Here is a 22,411-nt window from a genome sequence, read left to right as displayed (position 1 = left end):
CATCCCCTTCATGGAGCCCCTAACCATAAGTATATAAATGCTCATCTTGCTGAGCCCCCACCTTCTCCACAGACTCCAGTCTCTCTCTCTCTCTCTCAGCCCTCACCCATGGCTGAGCCCCTCCCTCTCTCAGGAGCCCCCTACTTCTTACTGAGTCCCTCATCTCTCACTGAGTCCCTCATCCTCTCTACATTCTCTTTCCCTCTTTGAGCCCCTGACCTTTGCTAAGGATCGGCCCCTTTTATCTCGAGAAGGGAGCTGAGGCTGGGGAGAAGGGGTTGTGAGAGAAACTTCCTTCCCCCCTGGAAGGAGCATATGAGATAGCCTCCCTTGTCCTCTCTCCTAACCTACCTCCAGTTCTGCCCTGGGCAGGGTGTGCCTGTGGCCCATCTCTCTGGAGAGCCAGCCATTGCCAGACATCTGTGTCCATTTCATTCCTTGTCATGTGTCCACAGCCTTGGTTTTGTCTCACACTTGTTTTGTTGTGTGGTCTTAGGAAAGTCACTGCACGGCCCTGAGCTTCATCAAACACCATGGCACAAACATGCCTTCATGCCTTGAACATCCATCCTGTCTCTCCATGTGCTGGGGGCTGGGGATACAGAGACGAATAAACTACAAGATGAGGCCAGATCTTTTTCATTCACTATTGTATCCCAGAGCGTCATGTAGTGCTCGGCATTGACTGGGTAGCTCAATCAATATTTACTGAACATAGACTAGTGACAATAACAAATATATGATGTTTATTATGTGCAAAGGGCTTGTCAAGGGCTACTTAGTGTACTACTTAACGGTGTGTGTGAGAGAGAGACAGAGACAGACAGACAGACAGAGTCAGAGAGAGGAAGTCCTGGAGCCCAAAACTAAAGGCCTCTGAGTGGTGACAGGAGATCAAGCTAGAGAGGCAAGCATACGTCAGACCTTTCAGGGCCTCGTAAGCCAAGGTAAGGAGTTTGCAGTTCAACCCGAGGTGTGGGGACCCATGGAAGCATTGGAAGGAGGGACGTGATCTGAATTGCACACTGAAAAGATCCCTCTGGCTGCCGATCCCTTAGGAGAACAGGATAGAACACTCCAGAGGGGCAGCAGAGAGATCAGGGAGGAGCCTCCATATCAGAGATGACTATGTCGTGGCCTAGTAGGCTTGCAGAGAAATGAATGGATCCAAGAGATGTTAGGGGGTAAAATGAACTACAGGAATAGCAGAAGACTGGAAACAACCTGTGCTTGTTTTAAAACATGGCAACAAATTCTTTAGCACTTCTCCTATAGAGAGATGGGATCTCCATACCCTCTCTTTGTTTCTTGAATTAGCTGATGACTGCATGGGGCAAGTGATGCTCCAACTTCCAAGGCTAGGACATAAAAGGACACGCACTTCCCCTGGAACTCTGGCTCTTGGTGACCCGAGGAGCCATGGAAGAAGTCTCTCTACCTGGAGGCTGCCATGCTGTGAGGAAGCCCAAACCACATGGAGAGCCCACATGAAGTTACCAGTCCTAGCTAAACTTGGCCTTTGAGTCATCCCAATTCAGGCATCAGACAAGTGAAGAAGCAACCAGATGATTCCAGTCCACAACTGTTTAAATCAATTTCAGCTCTGATGATAATGGGAGAGGGGATGGATGAGGTTCCAGAGGTGATGGGAAGGGATGAGGTCAAATTTACAGGAGGAATGGGCTTTGTGCCAGCACAGGAAGGATCCAGTATCCTCTGAGACCCGGGGGGAAGGAGGGAGGGTGGCCAATGAGAAGAGATACAGTGTGGTTTTTATGAGTTGAATTCTGCATGAAACAGATCCAGGTTTGAATCTTGGTTCTGCCACTCGCTACATGCATGCTTTAACTGCTCTGAGCCTCTGTTTCCCTGACGATAAATTAGAGATATTATTAGTGGTTGCTTCTCAGAGGGGTTATAAGAGTGAAATGAGATATGCACATAAGACCCTTAGTGAAGCACCTGGCACAGAGTAAGACCTCAACAAATGATTGTTGCTACTACTATTATTGTTGCATTAGTTTATAGGTCAGGAGGGCAGGGAGTTGAGTGACAAGACATCTGATAAATTGAATGCTCTGGAGAAAAACAAGAAGCATCATCTATTAAGAAAGAGGAAGGTTTTAGGAGTGCCTGGCTGGCTCAGTCAGTGGAGCATGCAACTCTTGATCCTGGGGTTGTGGGTTTAAGCCCCATGTTGGGTGTAGCAATTGCTTAAAATGTAAATTATTTAAAAAAAAGAAAGAGGAAGGTTTTAGTTCAACAGGAGGCTTAAAAAGGGTGGTGAAACAGACACAAAAGGCCATATATTTTATGTTTCTGTATATATGAAATAGCCAGAGTCAGAAAATCCATCTGAGACAGAAGACAGATTACTGGTTCCTAGGGGCTGGGGGAAGGAGGGAATGGGGAGTGACTGCTTCATGGGTTTCCTTTTAGAGCAATAAAAATATTCTGGAACTAGATAGTGGTGATGGATGCACAACACTGTGAATGTACTATCAATAATGATGAATTTTATGTTATGTAAATTTTACCACAATCTTTTCAAAGTGTGGTAAAGATTTGGAATAATCAATAATAATGATGGTGGTGGTGATGACAGATGTTACTTACTGAGCATTTACTATGTGTCAGCATAATTTGTCTTCAGGATAATCTTATGAGGTCACTTGCCTGAGGCCACCCACCTGAGGTCATTCAGTCACAATGTGGCAGAATCTGAATTGGCTCTGATGGCTCTGAGGCCATGATCTGCAGAGACAATAGAGTGCATGGCTGTGACTTTCTTTGACAGTGTCCGGAGAAATGGGAATGAAGCAGGAGGCTGCTGGTACCCCAGCTCCTTGGTGAGGGTTCTCCAGGATAGGTGGAGCAGAAAGGGGGGGGAGGTGAATGGGATGCAGAGAGCTGAGGAGAAAACAGATCCCATAATGAACCTCAGGATGGATCCTGGCTCAGTGGGGAAGGATGCCAAGGCAGCTCAGGAGGAGAGCAGATGGATCTGGAGAAGACACAGGAATTCCAGACGGAGGAGCTCAATGAAGTCCAAAAATAGGTAGATGGGAAGAAAGGGAGCCTGAGGTCAGAGTGTGGGACGTTGTAGTTAAAGATTTTTAGAAATAGGGCGCCTGGGTGGCTCAGTTGGTTAAGCGACTGCCTTCGGCTCAGGTCATGATCCTGGAGTTCCGGGATCGAGTCCCGCACCCTGCTCCCTGCTCAGCAGGGAGTCTGCTTCTCCCTCTGACCCTCCCCCCCCCTCATGTGCTCTCTCTCTCTCATTCTCTCTCTCAAATAAAATAAATAAAATCTTAAAAAAAAAAGATTTTAGACATAGAACCCTGTAAGAGATGAGAAGGTTTACTAAGCCAATGCTATCTAATAGAAGTTTCTGCAAAAATGGGAATGGTCTAGATCTGTGCAGCTTGAACAGAACCACTGGCCATATTTGGCTATTAAGCATTTGATATGTGGCTAGTGAGCTGATGACTAGAATTCTAAATTTTATTGAACCTTAATTACTTTATTTACTTATTTATTTTTAAGTAGGCTCTATGTCCAATGTGGGCTTGAACTCACAGCCCTGACATCAAGAGTCACACACTCTACCCTCCGAGCCAGCCAGGTGCCCCCTAACCTTAATTACTTTAAACTTAAGTTTAGGGCGCCTGGGTGGCTCAGTTGGTTAAGCGACTGCCTTCGGCTCGGGTCATGATCCCGGAGTCCCGGGATCGGGTCCCACATCGGGCTCCCTGCTCAGCGGGGAGTCTGCTTCTCCCTCTGACCCTCTTCGCTCTCGTGCTCTCTCTCATTCTCTCTCTCTCAAATAAATAAAATCTTTAAAAAAAAATAAATAAAATAAACTTAAGTCTAAATCGCCACATGCAGCTAGTGGTCGTCATATTGGACAGTCAGGTGTCGGTGGGACAAACCTTGCTGCCAGGGCCCGACTTTGAGCATGAGTGTCATCTCAGACACCCATTATCCATCCCCTTTCACCTGGTGCTTTTGCCCTGCTCCCTAGTGGTCTCTTCTCTACATTGTAGCCACAGTGATCCTTCGAGCATGAATCAGATTCTCATAGGGGAGTCTCATTCCCTGGTCAGAACCCTCTGATGACATCTCATCTTACTCAGGCCGAAAGGAGAAAACTGTGGTGGATTAGAGATGGCCACAAACTCTTTGTCACTCTGCCCTTCGTGGCAGGTGGAGTTTCTTTCTCCTCAATCTGAGCTGACCCGGCCATTGCTTCAACTAACCAAATGTGGCGAAGGCAACGCTGTGGACTTAGCTTTCAAGAAGACCAGCTTCCTCTTCCTTCCTCTTGGAACACTCACTTCTGGAAAGCTCCCTTTTGGACCCCAGTCCTCATGCCGAAGAAGCCCAAGCCACATAGAGAGGTCACATGCTGGTCCCCTGGTTGACAGCTCCAGCCAAACTTGCAGCCCACAGCTAGCACCAAACACTGTATGGGACAGCATGGTGTGAGTGAGTCATCTCGGACATGTCCGCCCACTTGAGCCCCCAGATGACATCACACCAGCAGGACTATCCCACTGAATCCCTCGAACCCACAGTATCATGGGAGATAATAAAAGCGTTAAGCTATTAAGTTGAAAGATGCTTTGTTATGCAGCAATGACTATCCCAAACCAGTTCTTTTTTTTTTTTAAGATTTTATTTATTTATTTGACAGAGAGAGAGAGAGAGAGAGAGAGCACAAGCAGGGGGAACTGCTGGCAGAGGGAGAGGGAGAAGCAGGCTCCCTGCTGAGCAGGGAGCCCGACGTGGGACTCTATCCCAGGATCCTGGTATCGTGACCTGAGCTGAAGGCAGTCGGTTAACCAACCGAGCCAGCCAGACACCCCCAAACCAGTTCTTACTAGTGCCTATGTTTGCCCCTCCCCCACAACCTTACTTACTTCCATAATCTCCTCTTCCTCCATTCCCTTACTCACCGCTCCAGCCACACCAGCATCCTTGAGTGAACTAAGCGCATCAGGCAAACTCCTTTCTCAAGGCATCAGAGCCTTTGTACTTGTCTGTGTCTCTGCTTTTATTGATCCTTCTCCAGATATCTGCATGGCTAGCTTCTGGCTTTATTCAGACCTCTGCTCATCTGTCGCCTTGTCAAAGAGGTTTTATTTAAACACTGTGGTAGAGACATAGACTGCTCACCAAATTCCCATGTGCATCACATACATTTCTCAGTTCCCTTGAAGTTAGACAAAACCATGTGATTAGTTCTGGCCAATGAGATCCAGGTCTCCAAAGAGAGGTTTGGCTGCAGATTTTCTTGGAAGAGAAAGAACAGAACTTCACATTCATTTAGTTAACAGAAAACCCTGAAAACAACTGAGGGTGAGAACTTGGGTTGCTAAGAAACCTCCTAGAATGGGGGAGATGTTTGGCATCCATTGCTAGGCAACCTAAAAGAAGCTAGATAGGCAGGTTTGGCTGCAAGCAGCTTTCCCCCCCCTTTTCATAGGCTCCCTGAATGCCAGACTGGATATGCTCTTAAACACTCCTGGTCCAACCACCTGACTGCATAGATGGGGAAACTAAGGCCTCAAAAGGCAAGATGATTAGCCCAAATTCCCTCTAATTACTCAATAAGAGCAAAGACAAATTGCATAGGAGGGCATTGTCTTGGGGAATGACCTGGCATGGCTAAGGCCAAGCTTTAGGGAAGAGCTGGTAGCTGAAGAAGAGTCTATAAAACAATAAAAAAGTCAACTGTAAAAGGCCTTGAATGCCAGGCCAAGAATCTTAACCTTCATCCTGAGGAAATGGGGAGCCACTGAAAGGTTTTCAGAGGTAGTCACGTTTGTTTTCTTTTCTTTTTACACAGACAAGTACAAAGGCTCTGACGCCTTGAGATAGGAGTTTGCCTGATGTGCTTAGTTCACTCAAGGATGCCAGTGTGGCTGGAGTGGTGAGTGAGGGAATTTATTTATTTTTAGAGAGAGAGCAGGAGGAGGGGCAGAGGGAGAGGGAGAGAGAATCCTAAGCAGACTCCCTGCTGAGCGCAGAGCTGGCCGTGGGGTACGATCTCATGACCCTGAGATCATGACCTGAGCCGAAACCAAGAGTTAGGGGCTTAACCAACTGAGCCACCCAGGCGCCCCAGTCATGTTTGTTTTCATAAAACCCCTTAGGCTCGGGGGCACCTGGGTGGTGCAGTCCTTTAAGCGCCGGACTCTTGGTTTCAGCTCAGGTCGTGATCTCAAGGTCGTGAGATCCAGCCCTGTGCCAGCTCCATGCTCAAGCTCCGAGCGTGCTTGAGTTTCTCTTTCCCTCGTCCTCTGCCCCTCCCCCACACGAGCGCCCATGCACGCTCGCCCTCTCTCTCTCTCTCTCAAATAAATAAATAAATAAATAAATAAATCTTTAAAGAGAGCCCATGGGCTGCAGTGTGGAGTCTCAGGACGAGGTCCCAGTGCCCTCCAGGTGCTTCCCGTCCTTGCCAGTCCATTTCCTCTCTCCCTACCACCTCCTCCAGCCACAGCCAACTCCCTTCCACGCCCTTGTCTCTTGCTGAGTCTTCCCACTTGCAGGTTACTGGTGTCTAGGAAGCTTTTTCCTTCCTCTGAATCAGCTTAGACTTATTGTTCTAGTTATAGATGCTGCATGACAAACTGCCCCAGAACTTAGTAGTGTGAATGACCACAATTTCACTACGACCATGGACTCTGTGGGTCAAAAATTCAGACAGGGTAAGAGGGGATGACTTAAAAAAAAAAAAAAAAAGAGGGGCTGGCTTGTCTCTGCTCCATGATGGCTGAACCTTAGCTGGGAAGACACTGCTTCAGCTGGGAGTGACTTGAATGACTGGGGGCTAGAATCACCTGGAGCCTCCTCCGCTCATGTGTCTGGCACCTAAGCAGGTGCCTGCACCACCTGGAGCACCTAGGTGGTGTCTCTCCACGTATTTTGGACTTCTTCACTGCATGACGATCTTAGGGGTGTTGGACTTCTTATTTGGTGGCTCAGTGTAGAAACCTACAGCATCTTTCCGCTACATTCTGTTGGTTACAAGTGGATCAGGAAGGCCAGCCCAGACTCAAGAGGAAGGAAATTTACGGAAAGAATGTCAAAGAACTTGTAGCCGTGTTCTAAAACCACGTCAGCCTACTGAGGTCTCAGTCACAGCTTGAATATCACCTTCTCCGGGAAGTGATCTGACCACGCCCTGCTCCATGTCTGGATTAAGTGCCTCCTCTGTGTGCCCCCAGCCTCACTGTCCACCTCCATCAATGCATTTCCATCCCCCTGTTTATGTGTCTTTCTCCTCCTCGGGACTGTGAGTTCAGTGAAGACAGGCCACGTCTGTCTTTTTCACCTTTGTACTCCAGCATCCAGCACAGAGCCTGGCAAAAGCAGACCCTTTATAAATGTTGAATGGGTGAATGAATGCGTGACTGAATGAGCTAAGGCAAGGAGTCCAATGTAGAAGCCATTCCTTCCTTGTGAAGCTGACATACTAGTTAGAGAGAGAGAGAGAGAGATACAATATCAAATTGTATATGATAAATACCACAGTGATAAATGCTATTAAGAAAAATAAAGCAAAGTAAGGGGATAGCGTAAGGGTGTGTGTATGATACTTTACAAGAATCATCAGGGAAGACGCGCCTGGGTGGCTCAGTCATTAAGCGTCTGCCTTCAGCTCAGGTCATGATCCCAGGGTCCTGGGATCGAGCCCCGCATCGGGCTCCCTGCTCCGCAGGAAGCCTGCTTCTCCCTCTCCCACTCCCCCTGCTTGTGTTCCCTCTCTTGCTGTCTCTCTCTATCAAATAAATAAATAAATAAATAAATAAATAAATAAATAAATAAATAAAATCTTAAAAAAAAAAAAAAGAACGATCAGGGAAGACCTTTTTGAGGTAGTGACGTTGGAGCCAAGACCCAAAAAAGTGAGGGAATAAGCCCTGTGGGTATCTGGGAGAAGAGCATTTCCAGCAGAGTGAACAGCAAAGGGCTGATTATTCAAAAGGGCTGACGTGGGCATGTGCTTGGTAGTTTTAGGGAACAGCAAGGAAGCCAGCGAGGCTACGGTATGGCACGGGAGGGGAAAAGCAATAGGAGAGGAGTCCCACGGGGGGCCACAAGCTAGAATACATAGGATTTTGCAGGCCATGCTGAGGACTTTGGCTTTTAGTCTGAATAAGATGGGCACCAGGGGAGGGTTTTGAGCAGAGGTGGGACATAGTCTGATTTATAGTCTAACCAGATCCCTCTGGCTGCGTGGACAAGACTGTGATTAAGGCAAAGGAGAAAGCAAGGAGTCCAGTGAGGAGGCTGGTTCGGGATACCAGGCAAGAGATGGGCGGGGGAGGGGGAAGGTGGACGGGACCACGAGGGTGGCCATTGAAAAGGTGAGACGTGATAGGACACAGGACCCATTTTGGAAGTAGAGCCAACGGGGATAAGGGATATGAAGTTATGGGGGAAAAGAGGAGCTAAAGATGACCAACAGGTTGTTGGCCTTTTAATCACACGAGATGTGAAGATGTGGGGTGGGCAACAGGCTTGGAAGCACTGCGGAAACAGGAATTCATGTTTAGGCATGCCAAGTTTGACGTACCAGTTAGACATTCCAGTGGAGATGACAAGGAGGCAGCTAGACATCGGTCTGGCAACACCAGGTTGGAGATGCGGACTTCAGAATCCACAGCTATGTTAAGCAGAATTCTAAGATGGCTCCAAAACTCCCCCCGCCCCATGGTGTGCATGCCCAACATAACCTGCTACCCTCCGTGTGCGTGAGACCAGTGAGTATGATGGATGTCATTCTTGATTTTCGGTGACATTATATGGCAAAGGTGAAGAGATTTTGCAGATGTGATTAAGGTCCCAAATTAGCCGAGTTTTAGTTAATTAGAAGGGAGACTTCCCTGGGTGGTCCCGATCTAATCAAGTGAGTCCTTTTTTTTTAAATTTTTAAAATTTTTTTATTATTATTATGATATGTTAATCATCATACATTACATCATTAGCTTTTGATGTAGTGTTCCATGATTCATTGTGGAGGTTCCTCAAAAAGTTGAAAATAGAGCTACCATACGATCCAGCAATTCCACTACTGGGTATTTACCTCCAGTCAGTCCTTTAAAAGAGAGCCTTCCCTGGGGCACCTGGCTGGCTTAGTCACTAGAGCACGTGACTCTTGATGTTGGGGTCAGGAGTTCCAGCCCCATGTTGGGCACAGAGACTACTTACTTACTTACTTACTTACTTAATAAAAGCCTAGGTGCCACTCTGTGAGAGAGCCTGGGAAGACAGACACTGGGAGTGGCCCTCAGGATTCAAGAGTGGCACCCCTGACAGCCTGGGAGATCTTGAGCAGAGAACCCAGCTAAGGCATGCCTGGATTCCTGGCCCACAGGACTGAGACTGACACAATAAATGTGTGTTATTTTAGGCTGATACATTTGTGGCAATTTGTTACCCAGCAATAGATAACCAACACCTCAGCGTATACCTGTTTTTAAAGCCTTGGAACCAAGATGGTTCAAATAGCCCAGGTATGGGATCCCATGGGGATGAGTCAATGACTGCATGAACCCAGTGAGATTGGAGTGGGACACACCCCACCCCCACCCTCAAATGCTTCCTATTTCTTTCAGCCTCTAGGTGTCCCCAGAGTCCACATAAGCAGGTCTCTCCCCACCTTTTCCAGGTCAGAATCCATTTCCTTCTGAAATGGGAAGCACTAAGTAACAATAAATGGTCTCTCTTCTGTTCCTACTTTCCCCTCCAAAACTTTACATATGGGGAAACTGGGGCCTGCAAAGGAGCCCTGCCCAAGGTGCCACAGCGATCTAGGGCTATCCCTAGCCAGGCACTTTACCCACCCACGGCATTCTGAAGGACAAGAAGACTGACCACCTCCCTCTCTCCAGCTTTGACCAGGGGAGGGATCTGCAGTCACAGGTAGGCTGAGGCTGCAGTTTCTCATTGATGCCCACTGGAAAGGGTGCAGCCCTGAGGCAGGGGCTGCCGGCCCGTGTGAAGAGAAGAGACCCCTCCAAAGGTCAGGGCCATTAGAAGTGCCCAGCTGCGGGTCCCTCTGACCCCCTCACACCCTCCGTTGCAGACTGAGTTCCCCGAAAACAGACGCTGAGACAGAGTCTGGGGTGCAAGATATTTATTAGGTATAAACACCTGTGAAAAGAAGAGGGAGGAAGCAGGATTGGGTACAGGGGGTCAAACTGCACTACAGGCCTGGCAGAGCCTCGGCCACCCTGGAGGGGCCCTGGGTGGGTGTCTGAAGGGGGAGGTGAGGGCCCCCACCCTGAACCAAAATGGCCAGGCGTTTGTTTATATACCTGATCTCCCTGGGACACCAGATGCAGGCTGCCCTGGGTCAAGGGGCTCTCGGCAGCTGGAGGCTATCCACTGACCATAACTTCTCACAGCCAGGCAAGTCCTTCCTTCACGGGGGTTCTGGTGGCACCTAGCTCTTTCTCACCTTCTCAATTCTTTCCTAGAGGATTTTTTTTGGGGGGGGGAGGACATCCTGCTTTCAATCAGAGGCGGAGAGAGAACGGTCACTATAATTTTTGCACCTTCCTCAACCAGACCCCCTTTCTGTAGGAACCCAGCCCTCCCAAACCTGCTATAGTCTTTTAAATTGTCTGTGGGTATCTCAGTCCCCAAACACCCTCTCTGAATGAGGTCTGCACACTTGGCCTTGGTTCTTACTGGGGAAACAGGCTCTGTTCAACCTTAGGAATTCACTAGATCTGGCGGTGGAGGGATTAGGGGGAGGGGTGTCAGGGGAAGAAAGTTTTGGAAAGGCCTTCCTGTTTCCAAAACATGCTGGTAAGAATCTCAAGGACAGGTATCCGCTGTGGTTGCCGTTGCTCTTCTTTAGTTATTCAGTAAATCTACAGTGAGGGCCCATTATGTGCCAGACACCGGGGCCAACCCCCCCACCACTGGGGGCCCTGAGCGGACAACCTAACACCATCTGCAGATTCAAACAGGGAAGGAGAGGCAGCACCCTGACAGAACGCTCCACAAGGAGAGAGAGAACCAAAATGTGGGGCCCTGACTCTGACCTTGGCTGCTTGCAGGCCCTCCTACAGGTTGCTTCGCCACTCTGACCCTGTTTCCTCTGGACAATGGAGTAATACACTTTGGGAAGCATCTTATTAAATGCTTCTCACCTCGAACTTCATTTCACCCTGAAGCAGGTATTGCTACCGTCCTCATGTTACTCCCATGAAAAGAAGAGTCAGGGTGAAGTGAATTTGCTCAAGGTCACACAGGTGCTCAGTGGTGGTCGTACAGGGGCTTTTGAGCCCAGACAATGTGGCCCGACCCTTTTCACTTCTCATTAAGGGCGGGGCCCAACTGCCCTCCCCCCCCCCGCCCCCCGGACCAGGTATACCTGCATGCTTATTTCATTCGGTCCACAAGGATTTAAAAATATTTGAGTCAGCTTTCATTTTCCAATTGAGATGTTCATAGAAACATCCAGATTTCTACCTTCTCTTGAACAATCTGCCCACTGTGGGCCGCATTCCCACAAGGTCACGACTGGCCTGAGGTGAACAGCTGCCCGCCTTGAGGTAGGTCACGAAGCCAGTGTCGAGCCAGACTCTCTCATTTATGTCACATGCCTGGCCCTGCAGGGATGAGTTTGTCATCCTTAATGAAGACCAGGGAGGCCTGAGCTAGAGGGAGCCAGAGGACCCCCCTGCTCTTCCTGCACGGTGCTAAGTCACATGGATGTCCCTCTGGCAAACTGTCTGGGGGAGGGTTGAGGAAAGGCAGAGACATGTAGAACCACAGGGCAAGGTCGGGGCAAATACACTTTATTCAGTCCTGGCATCAGACTGGCGGAGTCCTGCTGTGGGTGCCAGTGCCCCAGATCAGAGGGACCCCTCCCCTCAGCTACTAGACTAGTTCTCCAAGACCACAGACAGTGACATCTCTTCACTCACATGACGTTTTCTGGGTTTTTTCATTGTCTTTTTGTTGTTGTTGTTTTTCTTAAAAAAAAAAAAAAAAAAAAAAGAAGAGAAAAAGAGAGAGAAAGAGAAAGACAGAGAGAGAGAGAGAGAGCGCGAGAAAGGCCCAGAGCCGGAGCACCAAGCTTAAAGGAGGCAGCTGGTGGCTTTGTCAGCGACGGGAACGCGTGGGGCAGAGACCTGCGGAGACCCTGGGCAGGGGTCCAGGAGGACTCTGGGACCGTTTGTTCCTGAGATTTGTGTGTGTGTGAATGAGAGTGTGTGCACACCCAGGAGGGTGAACACACGCCGGTGAGATACAGGTAGTGAGGGCAGAAGGGGGCGTGGCGAGGCCGGAGGGGCGGGACTTGAGCGGAGACTTGGGGAGCAAGGGGGCAGGGTCCCCGAGGGCACCCCGGAACTGAACACAACCTCCTCAGACAGCAGCGCTATCCCGAGTTTTCACATGGAAAAACAGGCGCAAACGGCACACCTCCACTACACTGACCCTCCCTTCGGTCTCACTGGCCCAGTCCATAGTCTCTCTCACCAGCTGTTTAAAAGTGGGGCTCTTCTTGCCACGCCGGCTGCTATCATGCCTCAGTCTCAACACCCCCCACCCTGTACCAACGTGCCTCAGTTTCTCCCACTGAATACTGTCACTGTGGGCACAGGACTTGAGTGACAGAAAGGAGTGGTGGGCGTAGGGAGGAGCCCAGGCTGGGAGTGTGCCTTGACGTGATGGGGCACTTGGAGGGCGGTGGGGAGCAGCAAGAACCCTGTCCCCAAATAGACTGATAAAATGCCTTGGTTCGGAGTTTTCTTGGGCAGTCCTCTCGTGGTGCAGTTCCAGATGAAGACCCTATTCCCAGTTCCCAGGTGGGGGAAAGAAAAGGGAGGTTTCTGGGACCAAAGTAGACTGTGGAGGCAGTCTAGCGGTGTGTGTGCAGGCGGGGATGAAGTGGGGGAGGAGGAGGAGGTGCACGTCAGTCTGGGCAACCCCGCAAGGAAAAGGGGGTATGCCACCAGGGAGAGTTCCAAGCTCCAAACCAAACCCTTCCGGGCCAGCTAGTCTCTTTCTCCCCCTTCCTAGTGCTCCTCCCATTAAGGCAGTGACGCCCCGTCGGGTTGAAAAGAAGCCGCGGCTCCCGGATCAAAAGATTTCTCAGGATCGCTCAATACCCGCCCCACTTCTTCCCGGAGCGGGCCACAGAGACGTGCGGTTCGACTGGGACCGGCCCCCTCCTCCCAAGAAGTATTAAGCATGCGCGAGAAGGGGGCGGGCCCCAGCGCTCGGGGAAGGGGAGGAGGGGGGCATGGGAGGAGCGCGCAGTGCCGCTCAGCCGCAGCGCCCCCCTAAACAAGAGAGGAGGCGGGCTAGGCGAAGGCGGAGGGATTCAGGAGCAAGGGCAGGGGCGTGTCCTCCGGCCACGAGGAGGGGCGTGTGCGAGGTGGGGGAGGGGCGCAGGTCTGTAGGAGTGGACGTGAGGTGTAAAGGAGGGGGGCTGGCTGCTGGTGGCTGTGCGGGAGGGGGCAAGACGGGGCGGGGCTTGGGTGTCAGGGAAAGAGTGGGGGTTGGGCTGCCTTGGGGTGTGTCTGCGGGGGAGGGGCATGTCTGGATTTGAGGGGGATGGGCACGTCTAGGAGGGGGGGAGGCTGCGCGGGAGATGGGGTGCCAGCCTCGGCCTCCGAGGGGCCCCAATACCTGATTCCTGTATGTAAACAGCTGGTTTGGGGGCGTGCGCGCCCCGCTGACGGTGGGCTCAGTAGGTGAAAACCAGGTCGGCGATGCTAGACGGGCGCCAATCCCCCGCGATCATCTCGGTAACCTCGGGGGTGCAGTAGTCCGGGAACTCGAAATGCGACGTGCCCGAGGGGGGCGGCAGGTCCGGGTCGCGGTCCAGGGCGCTGCAGTCCAGGCCGGCGGGGCCGGGGGGCAGTCTGGACAGAAAGCCCAGCGGCTCCTCCCCCGACGCCACCGTCTCCTCTTCGCCTTCCTCCGCCGCCGCCGCCTCCTCCTCCTCTTCCTCCGGCTCCTCGTCCTCCGACGGAGTGGGGGAGGCGGCGGTGACAGCCGCCCCCTCGCCCGACGGCCCCTGGGCGCGCTCCGCTGGTCCCCGGGCAGCCCGCCCCGCCGGGACCATCCTCCACAGCTCCCTCCCGGGGGTCTCGACCAGGCGCACTTCCAGCAGCTCCTCGTCGTCGTCCTCGTCGTCGTCCTCGGGCGCCGCCGCGCTGCCCCCCAAAGGCCCGCCCGCTGCTCGGCGGCCCCCGCGGCCAGGCAGCTGCGGCCCGGGCTTGAGCCGGCTGCCGCCACCGCCACCGCCGGGGGGGCGGGGCCGCGCCTTGGCGGGCGCCCCCTTGCTCTTTTTGCGCGGCCGGTACTTGTAGTCCGGGTAATCCGCCATGTGCTTGAGGCGCAGCCGCTCCGCCTCCCGCACAAACGGGATCTTCTCCGAGTCCTGCAGCAGCTGCCAGCGGCGGCCCAGGCGCTTGGAGATCTCGGCGTTGTGCATGTCGGGCCACTGGTCCATGATCTTCCGCCGCTCGTGCTGCGACCACACCATGAATGCGTTCATCGGTCTCTTAATGTGGCCGCTCGGCGTCTTGCACCAGCCAGGCTCGCGCGCCCCCTCCTCGGCTGGCCCGGGCCCCGGGGGCGGCGGCCCGCCGTCCCGCTTGGCCCTCGCGCCCCGCTGCTGCACCATCGCGCCTGGGCCCGGGGCCGCTAGACGCCGCCGGGGGCCGTCCGCATCCTCCGCGGCTGGGGGTGGGGGAGGAGGCAGCAGCGACGGAGGGGCGGCCCCGCCCCGCAGCTCGGCCCGGCCCCCGCGAGCTGGGGAGCGAGGAGCTGGGCGCTCGGGCCCAACGGACGGCGGGGGGGAGGTCAGCGGCGCGGTCTCAGGCGGGCTCGGCGCGCCCCCGCCGCCTCCGGCAAGTTGCGCCCTGCCGCACGCTGCACATTGTTTTGCGGGGGCGGAGGAATCGCACCCTCCGGCCCCCGCGGGCTCTCCTCGCAGCCTCCTGCTCCGCCGCGGCCCGCCCCGCCGCCTTCCAGTGTCTTTCTCCCCGCGCGGCCCCGCCGGCGCGCGCACCACCCCTCCCCCTCGCCGTCTGCGGGCCGCTGCGGCGCGCGCGGGGCCGCCCCGTGTAAACACCGAGGTGCCCGCTTGGGCTGCGGCCGGGCCACGCCTCGCGCCCGGGCGGCGCGTCACCCGTTGCTGGGCAGAGAAGCTGGTATTTGCATCTCCCAATCGCTGGCTGCCGGGGCGGGGCGGGGCTCGGGCTGCGGGGCTGGGCGGTCTCGCGGCTGGGTTGGAGGGTGTCTGATGAGGTCGGTTTCTTTTCTTAGGCTGGGGACTGGAAAGAGGGTGGGGGAACGCGGAGCGTGCTTCCCATCTGCCTCCGAAAGCTTGTCCCGCCCCACGTTGCCTTTGAAATTTTAGCTTATTCAGTGACACCTGCCGACAGGTGGGACCTCCGCCCCCTCCTCTTTTGGAGGCGTCTTTCTGAACCATCCCAGAACAGAATGTGGGGGGACTCAGGATCGGGAAAGCTCTTCAAGGGACAGACTCCTCGTTTCATAGATGTAGGCCCTGCCTAGTACACACAGGGTCCAGCCACAGAGGGGCTCGACAAATGCTTTTTGTCATAAACCCAACGACCATTTTTTTAAGTCTCGTTTGGAGCGCCACCAGAGTCCTGGGAAAGAAGGGAATATGACGCCCGCTTTCCGGATTTGGAACAAGGAAGACTAGCTGACTAGGGCTCGAATCCCAGGCTCGTGGTCCCAGCTCTCTCTTCCCAGCTCAGCGCCTCTCGCTGGCGCATCTCGCCTACCAGCCAAGGGTCCTGAGTAGGGCTGACTTTCCGCTTTTCACAGTCCTCAGGCGAGGTTCGAGGATGCGGGAGTGTCCCATCCCAGGTCCCACCCCACACCGCAACCAGCCGGTTGCGGGACTAGGGCGCGACGTCCCTCCCGAGTCTGAAGAAGCGTGCGCGGGCACGGGGGCGGAGCCAGGCCAAGGGGCGTGTCCGCGACGCTTGCTCGAGGCGCGTGGAGGGGAGGGGCTGCGCGCTCCCTGCTCACCACGTGTGAGCCCGCTCGGGCACCGTGGGCGGTGTGCTGCCCCCCGGGGGAGGTCACCTTCACGGCGCCATGGGCCCCGGGCGATGGGAGGGGGCGGTGAGGCCTCGCCCCTCGGAATCAGGAGCTGGGAGGGGTCGGGATCAGAGTCTCTAAAGTGGCATTCCGCTGGGGTGTAGTGGGCACTGTGCAGGGCGGAGGGTGAGAGCCTGGAAGCAGACCTCACCCACCACCGGGCGGGTGGGGGCAGAGAGCCCAGCCGGAGGGTGTGGGGCGGGGAGGAAGGGCTGAGGTGCGGCTCTGCAGACACGGGGGGCGGGGTGATGCTCTGGGTGCCCGGGAGGGAAACTGGAGCGTGGCGGGCGGGAGGGGGCGACTCTTAAAGGCACAGGGCGCTCGGAAGGGGAAGGCCCTGCTCCCGACCAAATGGTTCTTCTGCAGATGTATTGGACGCTGAGATTTGGAGATCTCCCGGGTTTGAACCTTCAGAACGGGAGCTTGGCCTGCTCAATCCTCCGTGGAGTCAGAATTACTGTACTCGTATCCCAGTGCCTCCCTCTCCTCCTTGAAATGGGAAAAAGCAGTTTCTCCCTCATATGGTTGTTGTACAAGTTAAACGGGATAATGGCCGAGAACAAATCCCTGACTCCTAGTAAATGCTCAATAAATATTAGTTATCTGGGACCCCGGGTACTAACAACGTAGAGACACCAACAAAATAAATAAAATTGGCGGGATGTATTTATTTCAAAAAAGGTATCAAAAGTAATTATGGGAAAATTAAATCTTTTTTAAAAATTTTCTAACACTTCTACACTTTTCCCATTTAAGATGAGTTTTATTCTAAATGACATATGAGGGGATGGCCGTCTTTTCCGTGCTTAAGAACCCTCAAAGGTCTTACTCTAACCCTTTGGCTGCTGCTATTGGTCTAAGGGTTTCAGGGGACTGGCCTCCTGAATGTTCCTCAAACACAGAAGGCTTGGGCCCACCTTAGGGCCTTTGTACATGCTATCTCCTTTGCCTGGAAAAATTTTCACCCCCATCCCCACATGGCTGACTCATCTCATTCTAGCCTCAGCTTAAGTGGATTCTCTGGAGAGGTCAGCCCCGTCCACTCTCTGCTGTAGCCCACCCATTCCCTTACATTTCAGGTGCACAGAATTGCTTGTCTCTGACACATTTTCATCATTGTTCATATTTAACTCACTTTATGTTTCTTTGTATTTATTTATACACAATATAATAAAAACCAGTTAAGGGACGCCTGGGTGGCTCGGTCAGCTAAGCATCTGCCTTCAGCTCAGGTCATGTCCTCAGGGTCCTGGGACCAAGTCCGGGTTCATCAGGCTCCTTGCTCCATGGGGAGTCTGTCCCTTTCCGTCTCCTTCTGCCCCTCTTCCACTTGTGCGCGCGCACGCCCACACTCTCTCTCTCTCTCTCTCTCTAATACATAAAGTCTTAAAAAGAAAAAAAAGAGTTAAATCAGCAACCAACACAATAACTGGTACGTTGACAATAACCTACCTTCTATGAACTCCTTTCCCAACCCATCTCTTCCCTTCCCTTGCCTGAGGTAATGTCTATCCAGAAGCTTCCTTGACATAAAAAAAAGGGGGGGGGCGCCTGGGTGGCTCAAATGGTTAAGCATCTGCCTTCAGCTCAGGTCATGATCTCCAGGTCCTGGGATCAAACCCTACATCTGCCCCACAGTGGGCTCCCAGCTCAGCAGGGAGTTTGTTTCGCCCTCTCCCTCTGCCCCTCCTCCTGCTTGTGTTCTCTCTGTCTTTCTCTCTCTCTCAAATGAATAAATAAAATCTTTAAAATAAAAAAACACTTAACAGCTTTGCTGAGATATAATTCACAGACCATACTGTTCAGTCATTTAAAGTGTGTGATGCAATGATATATTCAGAGTTGGGCAACCATCACTGCAATCAATTTTAGACTATCTTCATCAGCCCCCAAAGAAACTCTGTGCTTGTTATCCGTCTCTCCTCCATCTCCTCTACCTCTGCTCTAACCCCTAGCTTTAAGCAACCATTAATCTACGTTGTGTCTCAGTGGATTTGCTGCACCATTTTACATTGCTACCAGTAGTGTGTGAGAGTCACAATTTCTCCTTTCTCTTACTTTTGAAAATACAGTTTCTTAAAAATATATTCTCTTGCCTTTAGCTTTGTCAATAACCTATCACGCTGCATGTAACCTTCTGGTATTTACTTTCTCACTATTACAGTGCTAAGATTCACCTAAAGTATTGCACCTATGTGGGTTTGGTTCATTTTCCATTGTGAGGATATACTACAGTATTCCTATCTGTTGTCCCATCCATGGACAATTAGGTTATTGCCAGGTTTTTGCTCTAATGAAGAGTGTTACTGTTACCAATCCTAAATGTGTCCCTGGAGCTCAAGTGCAGGGTCTCCAGAGTGTATCATGGAAACTGTGATGGCTACACCTGAGGACATGTGAATGCTAACTTTTACAAGATAACGTCAAACTTCAAGTTGCACCAATTAACTTTCACCAGCAGCATAGAAGATATCCTTTTCTTTTTTTTTATCTTTTTTTTTTTTTTTTTTAAGAGAGGGAGTGAACATGCATGCTTACTTGTGCGCATGGGGGGATTGGGAAGGGATGGAGAGGGAGAGAATCCCAGCCAGGCAGACTCCATGCTCAGCCCATGCAGGGGCTCGATCTCAGGACCCTGAGATCATGACCTGGGTGGAAACCAAGAGTCGGACGCTTAACCAGCTGAGCCACCCAGGCGCCCCGGAAGAGATCCTTTTCAGCCACGTCTTGTCCAAAGTTTGGTGTTGGTGTTGTCAGACGTCTTCATTTTTGCCCATATTATTCTCATCATCTTTCTATTTGCTTCATGGCACTTTTAACATTCTGGAAGTATTTTATTTGTTCACTTGTTTTTTGCTCATCTTCTCTCCACTAGAATGTAAGATCCAAGAGGGCAGAGATTTTTGTCTGTTTTGTTTTATGGCTCTATCCCTAGGAGAGTGTGAAGCACATAACAGGGGCTCATTAAATATTTTATTTTATTTTTTTAAGATTTTATTTATTTATTTATTTATTTATTTGACAGAGAATGGGACATAGCAAGAGAGGGAACACAAGCAGGGGGAGTGGGAGAGAGAGAAGCAGGCTTCCTGCAGAGCAGGGAGCCAGCCTGAGGTGGGGTTCGATCCCAGGACCCTGGGATCATGACCTGAGCCGATGGCAGACACTTAACGACTGAGCCACCCAGACGGCCCTGTGGGCTCATTAAATATTTACCGAGTGAGTCAAAGGCAGTGTTCTATCAGGAGTACACTCAAATTCCTATGGGAACCCGGAAAAGAAAGTAAAATTTTGGAAAACAAAACCTAAAACTTCAGTCTGCCACTGAGATGTGGTGATTACCAGTGCATGCAGGCTACCCTGAGTCCTTTCAAATGGGTGCCCCAGAGTCTAAATCTTGTAGGCCATAGGTTTTTAAGGCTGGGCTCGCCACTGAGCCGTTCGGTGTAGACTACAGTCGGAGGACGGTGAGGTTTTTCAAGAGATGCTGACCACCGCTACCCAATGGGTCAGGCCACCATCACCTCTCATCCGGGCACCTGCCACACTCTTTTCTGGTCCCTACACCTGCCAAGTCTCCTTCCATTTCATTCTCCCTGAAGCCAGAGTGATGGTATTTTCCAGTCACGAATCTGATTGTGTGTGTTCCCTTCTTAAAGCCCTTCGGTGGTTTCCCCACTACTCTCAAGATGAACACCAGGCTTTCACAAGGCCCACCAGGCCAAGCTTAGTCTGACCCCTACTCACGATCTGACCTCCTCTCCTGCTTTCTTGGTCTTGAGCCAGTTTCCAGCCACATTGCCTCTTCGGTTTGTGGAACAAGCTGGGCTTCCTCCCCACACAGGGTGTTGTGAAGTCCATTCCCGGACCCTTGCCTGCACTCTCACCTCTCTGTCCCTCCTTGTAGCTCTCCTAACCCCATGTCCCTTCCTTTCAGTGCACCAGGGGCCTACCTGGCTCATGTGACACTCAGGACAGATGACTTTTTTTTTTCTTTCTTCTCTTTTTGGAGACGGTGGGTGGGGAGAGTGGTGGAGGCAAAGGGAGAGGAACAGAGAGAATCTTAAGGAGGCCCCTCACAGAGCCCAATGCCAGCCTCGATCCCACAACCCCAAGATCATGACCTGAGTGAAAATCAACAGTCAGATGCTTAACCGAGTGAGCCACCCAGGCACCCCAGGACAGATAACTTTTTAATACGTATATCCTCTAAATGATGATATTTTTTAAAAAAAGATTTTATTTAGGGCGCCTGGGTGGCTCAGTTGGTTAAGTGACTGCCTTCGGCTCAGGTCATGATCCTGGAGTCCCGGGATCGAGTCCCGCATCGGGCTTCCTGCTCAGCGGGGAGTCTGCTTCTCCCTCTGACCCTCTTCCCTCTCGTGCTCTCTATCTCTCATTCTCTCTCTCTGTCAAATAAATAAATAAAATCTTTAAAAAAAAAGATTTTATTTATTTATTTGACAGAGAGAGAGAGAGAAAGCACAAGCAGGGGCAGCTGCAGAGTGAGAGGGAGAAGCAGGCTCCCCGCTAAGCAGGGAGCCTGATGAGGGGCTGAATCCCAGGACCCTGGGATCATGACCTGAGCTGAAGGCAGACGCTTAGCCTACTGAGCCACCCAGGTGTCCCTAAATGACAGTATGTTCAATAACGTTCGTAAAATGCAATAAATAATACAAATGAAAATGGCCAGAAAAGAAATGTAGATGGTGAAAATATTCTTTTTTTGAACTTTTTATACAAATCATGTCAGCAAAAATAAACATTACAGTACAAAAAAAGGAAGAGTATCGAATCAATAGTTTTCAATTACATTAATATATTTCTTTGAAAAAAAAGAAAAAAAATACCTACATAGTGATCTTTTGCAATGATAGTTATGTCACATTATGGTTTAAAAACAAGAAAACGCTTTAAAAACAAGAATCAATTTTAAGATTAAATACATTATTCAAATTCAGTAAAACATAATTTTATCAGGGGCACCTGGCTGGCTCAGTTAGTAGAGCATGAGACTCTTGATCTCAGGATTGTGAGCTCAAGCTCCACAGTGGGCATGGAGCCTACTTAAATAAAACAAAACAAACAAACAAACGAAACCCCACATAATTTTATCAAATGAAAATCGTAATATGATGTAATATAATATAGCATAATAATACAATATTACTAAATAATAAAATTTGCAGTTACCACACTGCAATTCACTCTTTGTTTCACTATTTTAACTTAAATACAAAAGCTTCAAGTGGTCATATTGAATGACAGGTTGAAGCAACTCAAGTTCTGGATCTTCAGCTTCATAATCACTGTGCTATCATTGCTTATTTTGAATCTATTTTTTATTTTTTTAAATGTTTTATTTATTTATTCATGAGAGTCAGAGAGAGAGAGAGAGGGGCAGAGGCAGAGGGAGAAGCAGGCTCCCCGCCCAGCAGGGAGCCCCATGCAGGACTCGATCCCAGAACCCTGGGATCATGACCCAAGCCGAAGGCAGATGCTCAACCATCTGAGCCACCCAGTTGCCCCTGAATCTATTGTTTAAACAGAGACATATGTTGTACCAAAGGGGCTGGAGACACAAGCGCTCAGGAAGCTAGCTGGAACAATTCTGGACTGCTATGAACTTATTTTCAAAACTAACATGTGTAGCTGCCTCTGACTTGGCATGTCAGGGGCTGATTGACCTGGGAGTGCTCTGAGTTAACTTCCTTGAAGAATATAATGTTTGTTAGTGCATAAGTAATTAAAATAGACTGAGTTGAAGCTTACAAATATATTATTAAGATTCAAGTTAAACCAAAAAATTGATCTTCGGGGAGGAGTATTTTATCACTGACAAGGTTTAGAATTGTGGGCACATGGAGATAATAAAATGCAGGCTGATTTTCAATCAGTTTTATTAGTGTTTTTAAATTCTCTGTGGACAATACACCCTCTCATTGCCTGCAAGCCCCACTTGGTACGCTACCGCAGAGCAGAAGCTCCATGAGATCAGAGGACCCACCTAATTTCCACTCTCACCATTGTATCCCCAGCACCTAGCAGATCTCAACACAACATAGACTCTCAGTAGCTGTTCAAAGAAGGAGCCCACCCAGACACCATCTTGCAACTCCTCGCATCCCAACTGTGACTTGCTCCAAAACATCAGTCTGTGAGCTGGCATGGTCATCAAGGACATACATAATGCAGAGAGAGAATAGTAAGAACAAGGTAATTCATGTTTTGATTTATCTAAATGTCTTCTTTATTTTTTTAAAAGATTTTATTTATTTATTTGAGAGAG

At 50.9% G+C, this 22,411-nt stretch overlaps 1 protein-coding gene across 1 annotated transcript; it reads right to left on the bottom strand.

Moving 5' to 3' along the window:
• Positions 1-12,009: 12,009 nt before the first annotated feature.
• Positions 12,010-15,148, bottom strand: SOX12 (SRY-box transcription factor 12). Its single transcript, XM_025876173.2, has one exon. The coding sequence runs from the start codon at positions 14,666-14,668 to the stop codon at positions 13,724-13,726; it is 945 nt and encodes a 314-aa protein (XP_025731958.1). The 5' UTR covers positions 14,669-15,148; the 3' UTR covers positions 12,010-13,723.
• Between the last annotated feature and the right edge of the window lie 7,263 nt (positions 15,149-22,411).

The sequence above is a fragment of the Callorhinus ursinus genome, unplaced genomic scaffold (assembly GCF_003265705.2).
Source record: "Callorhinus ursinus isolate GAN/ISIS: 27379988/994484 unplaced genomic scaffold, GSC_fseal_2.0 scaffold38, whole genome shotgun sequence".
Taxonomy (NCBI): Eukaryota; Metazoa; Chordata; class Mammalia; order Carnivora; family Otariidae; genus Callorhinus; species Callorhinus ursinus.
This window is presented reverse-complemented; position numbering and strand designations above follow the sequence as displayed.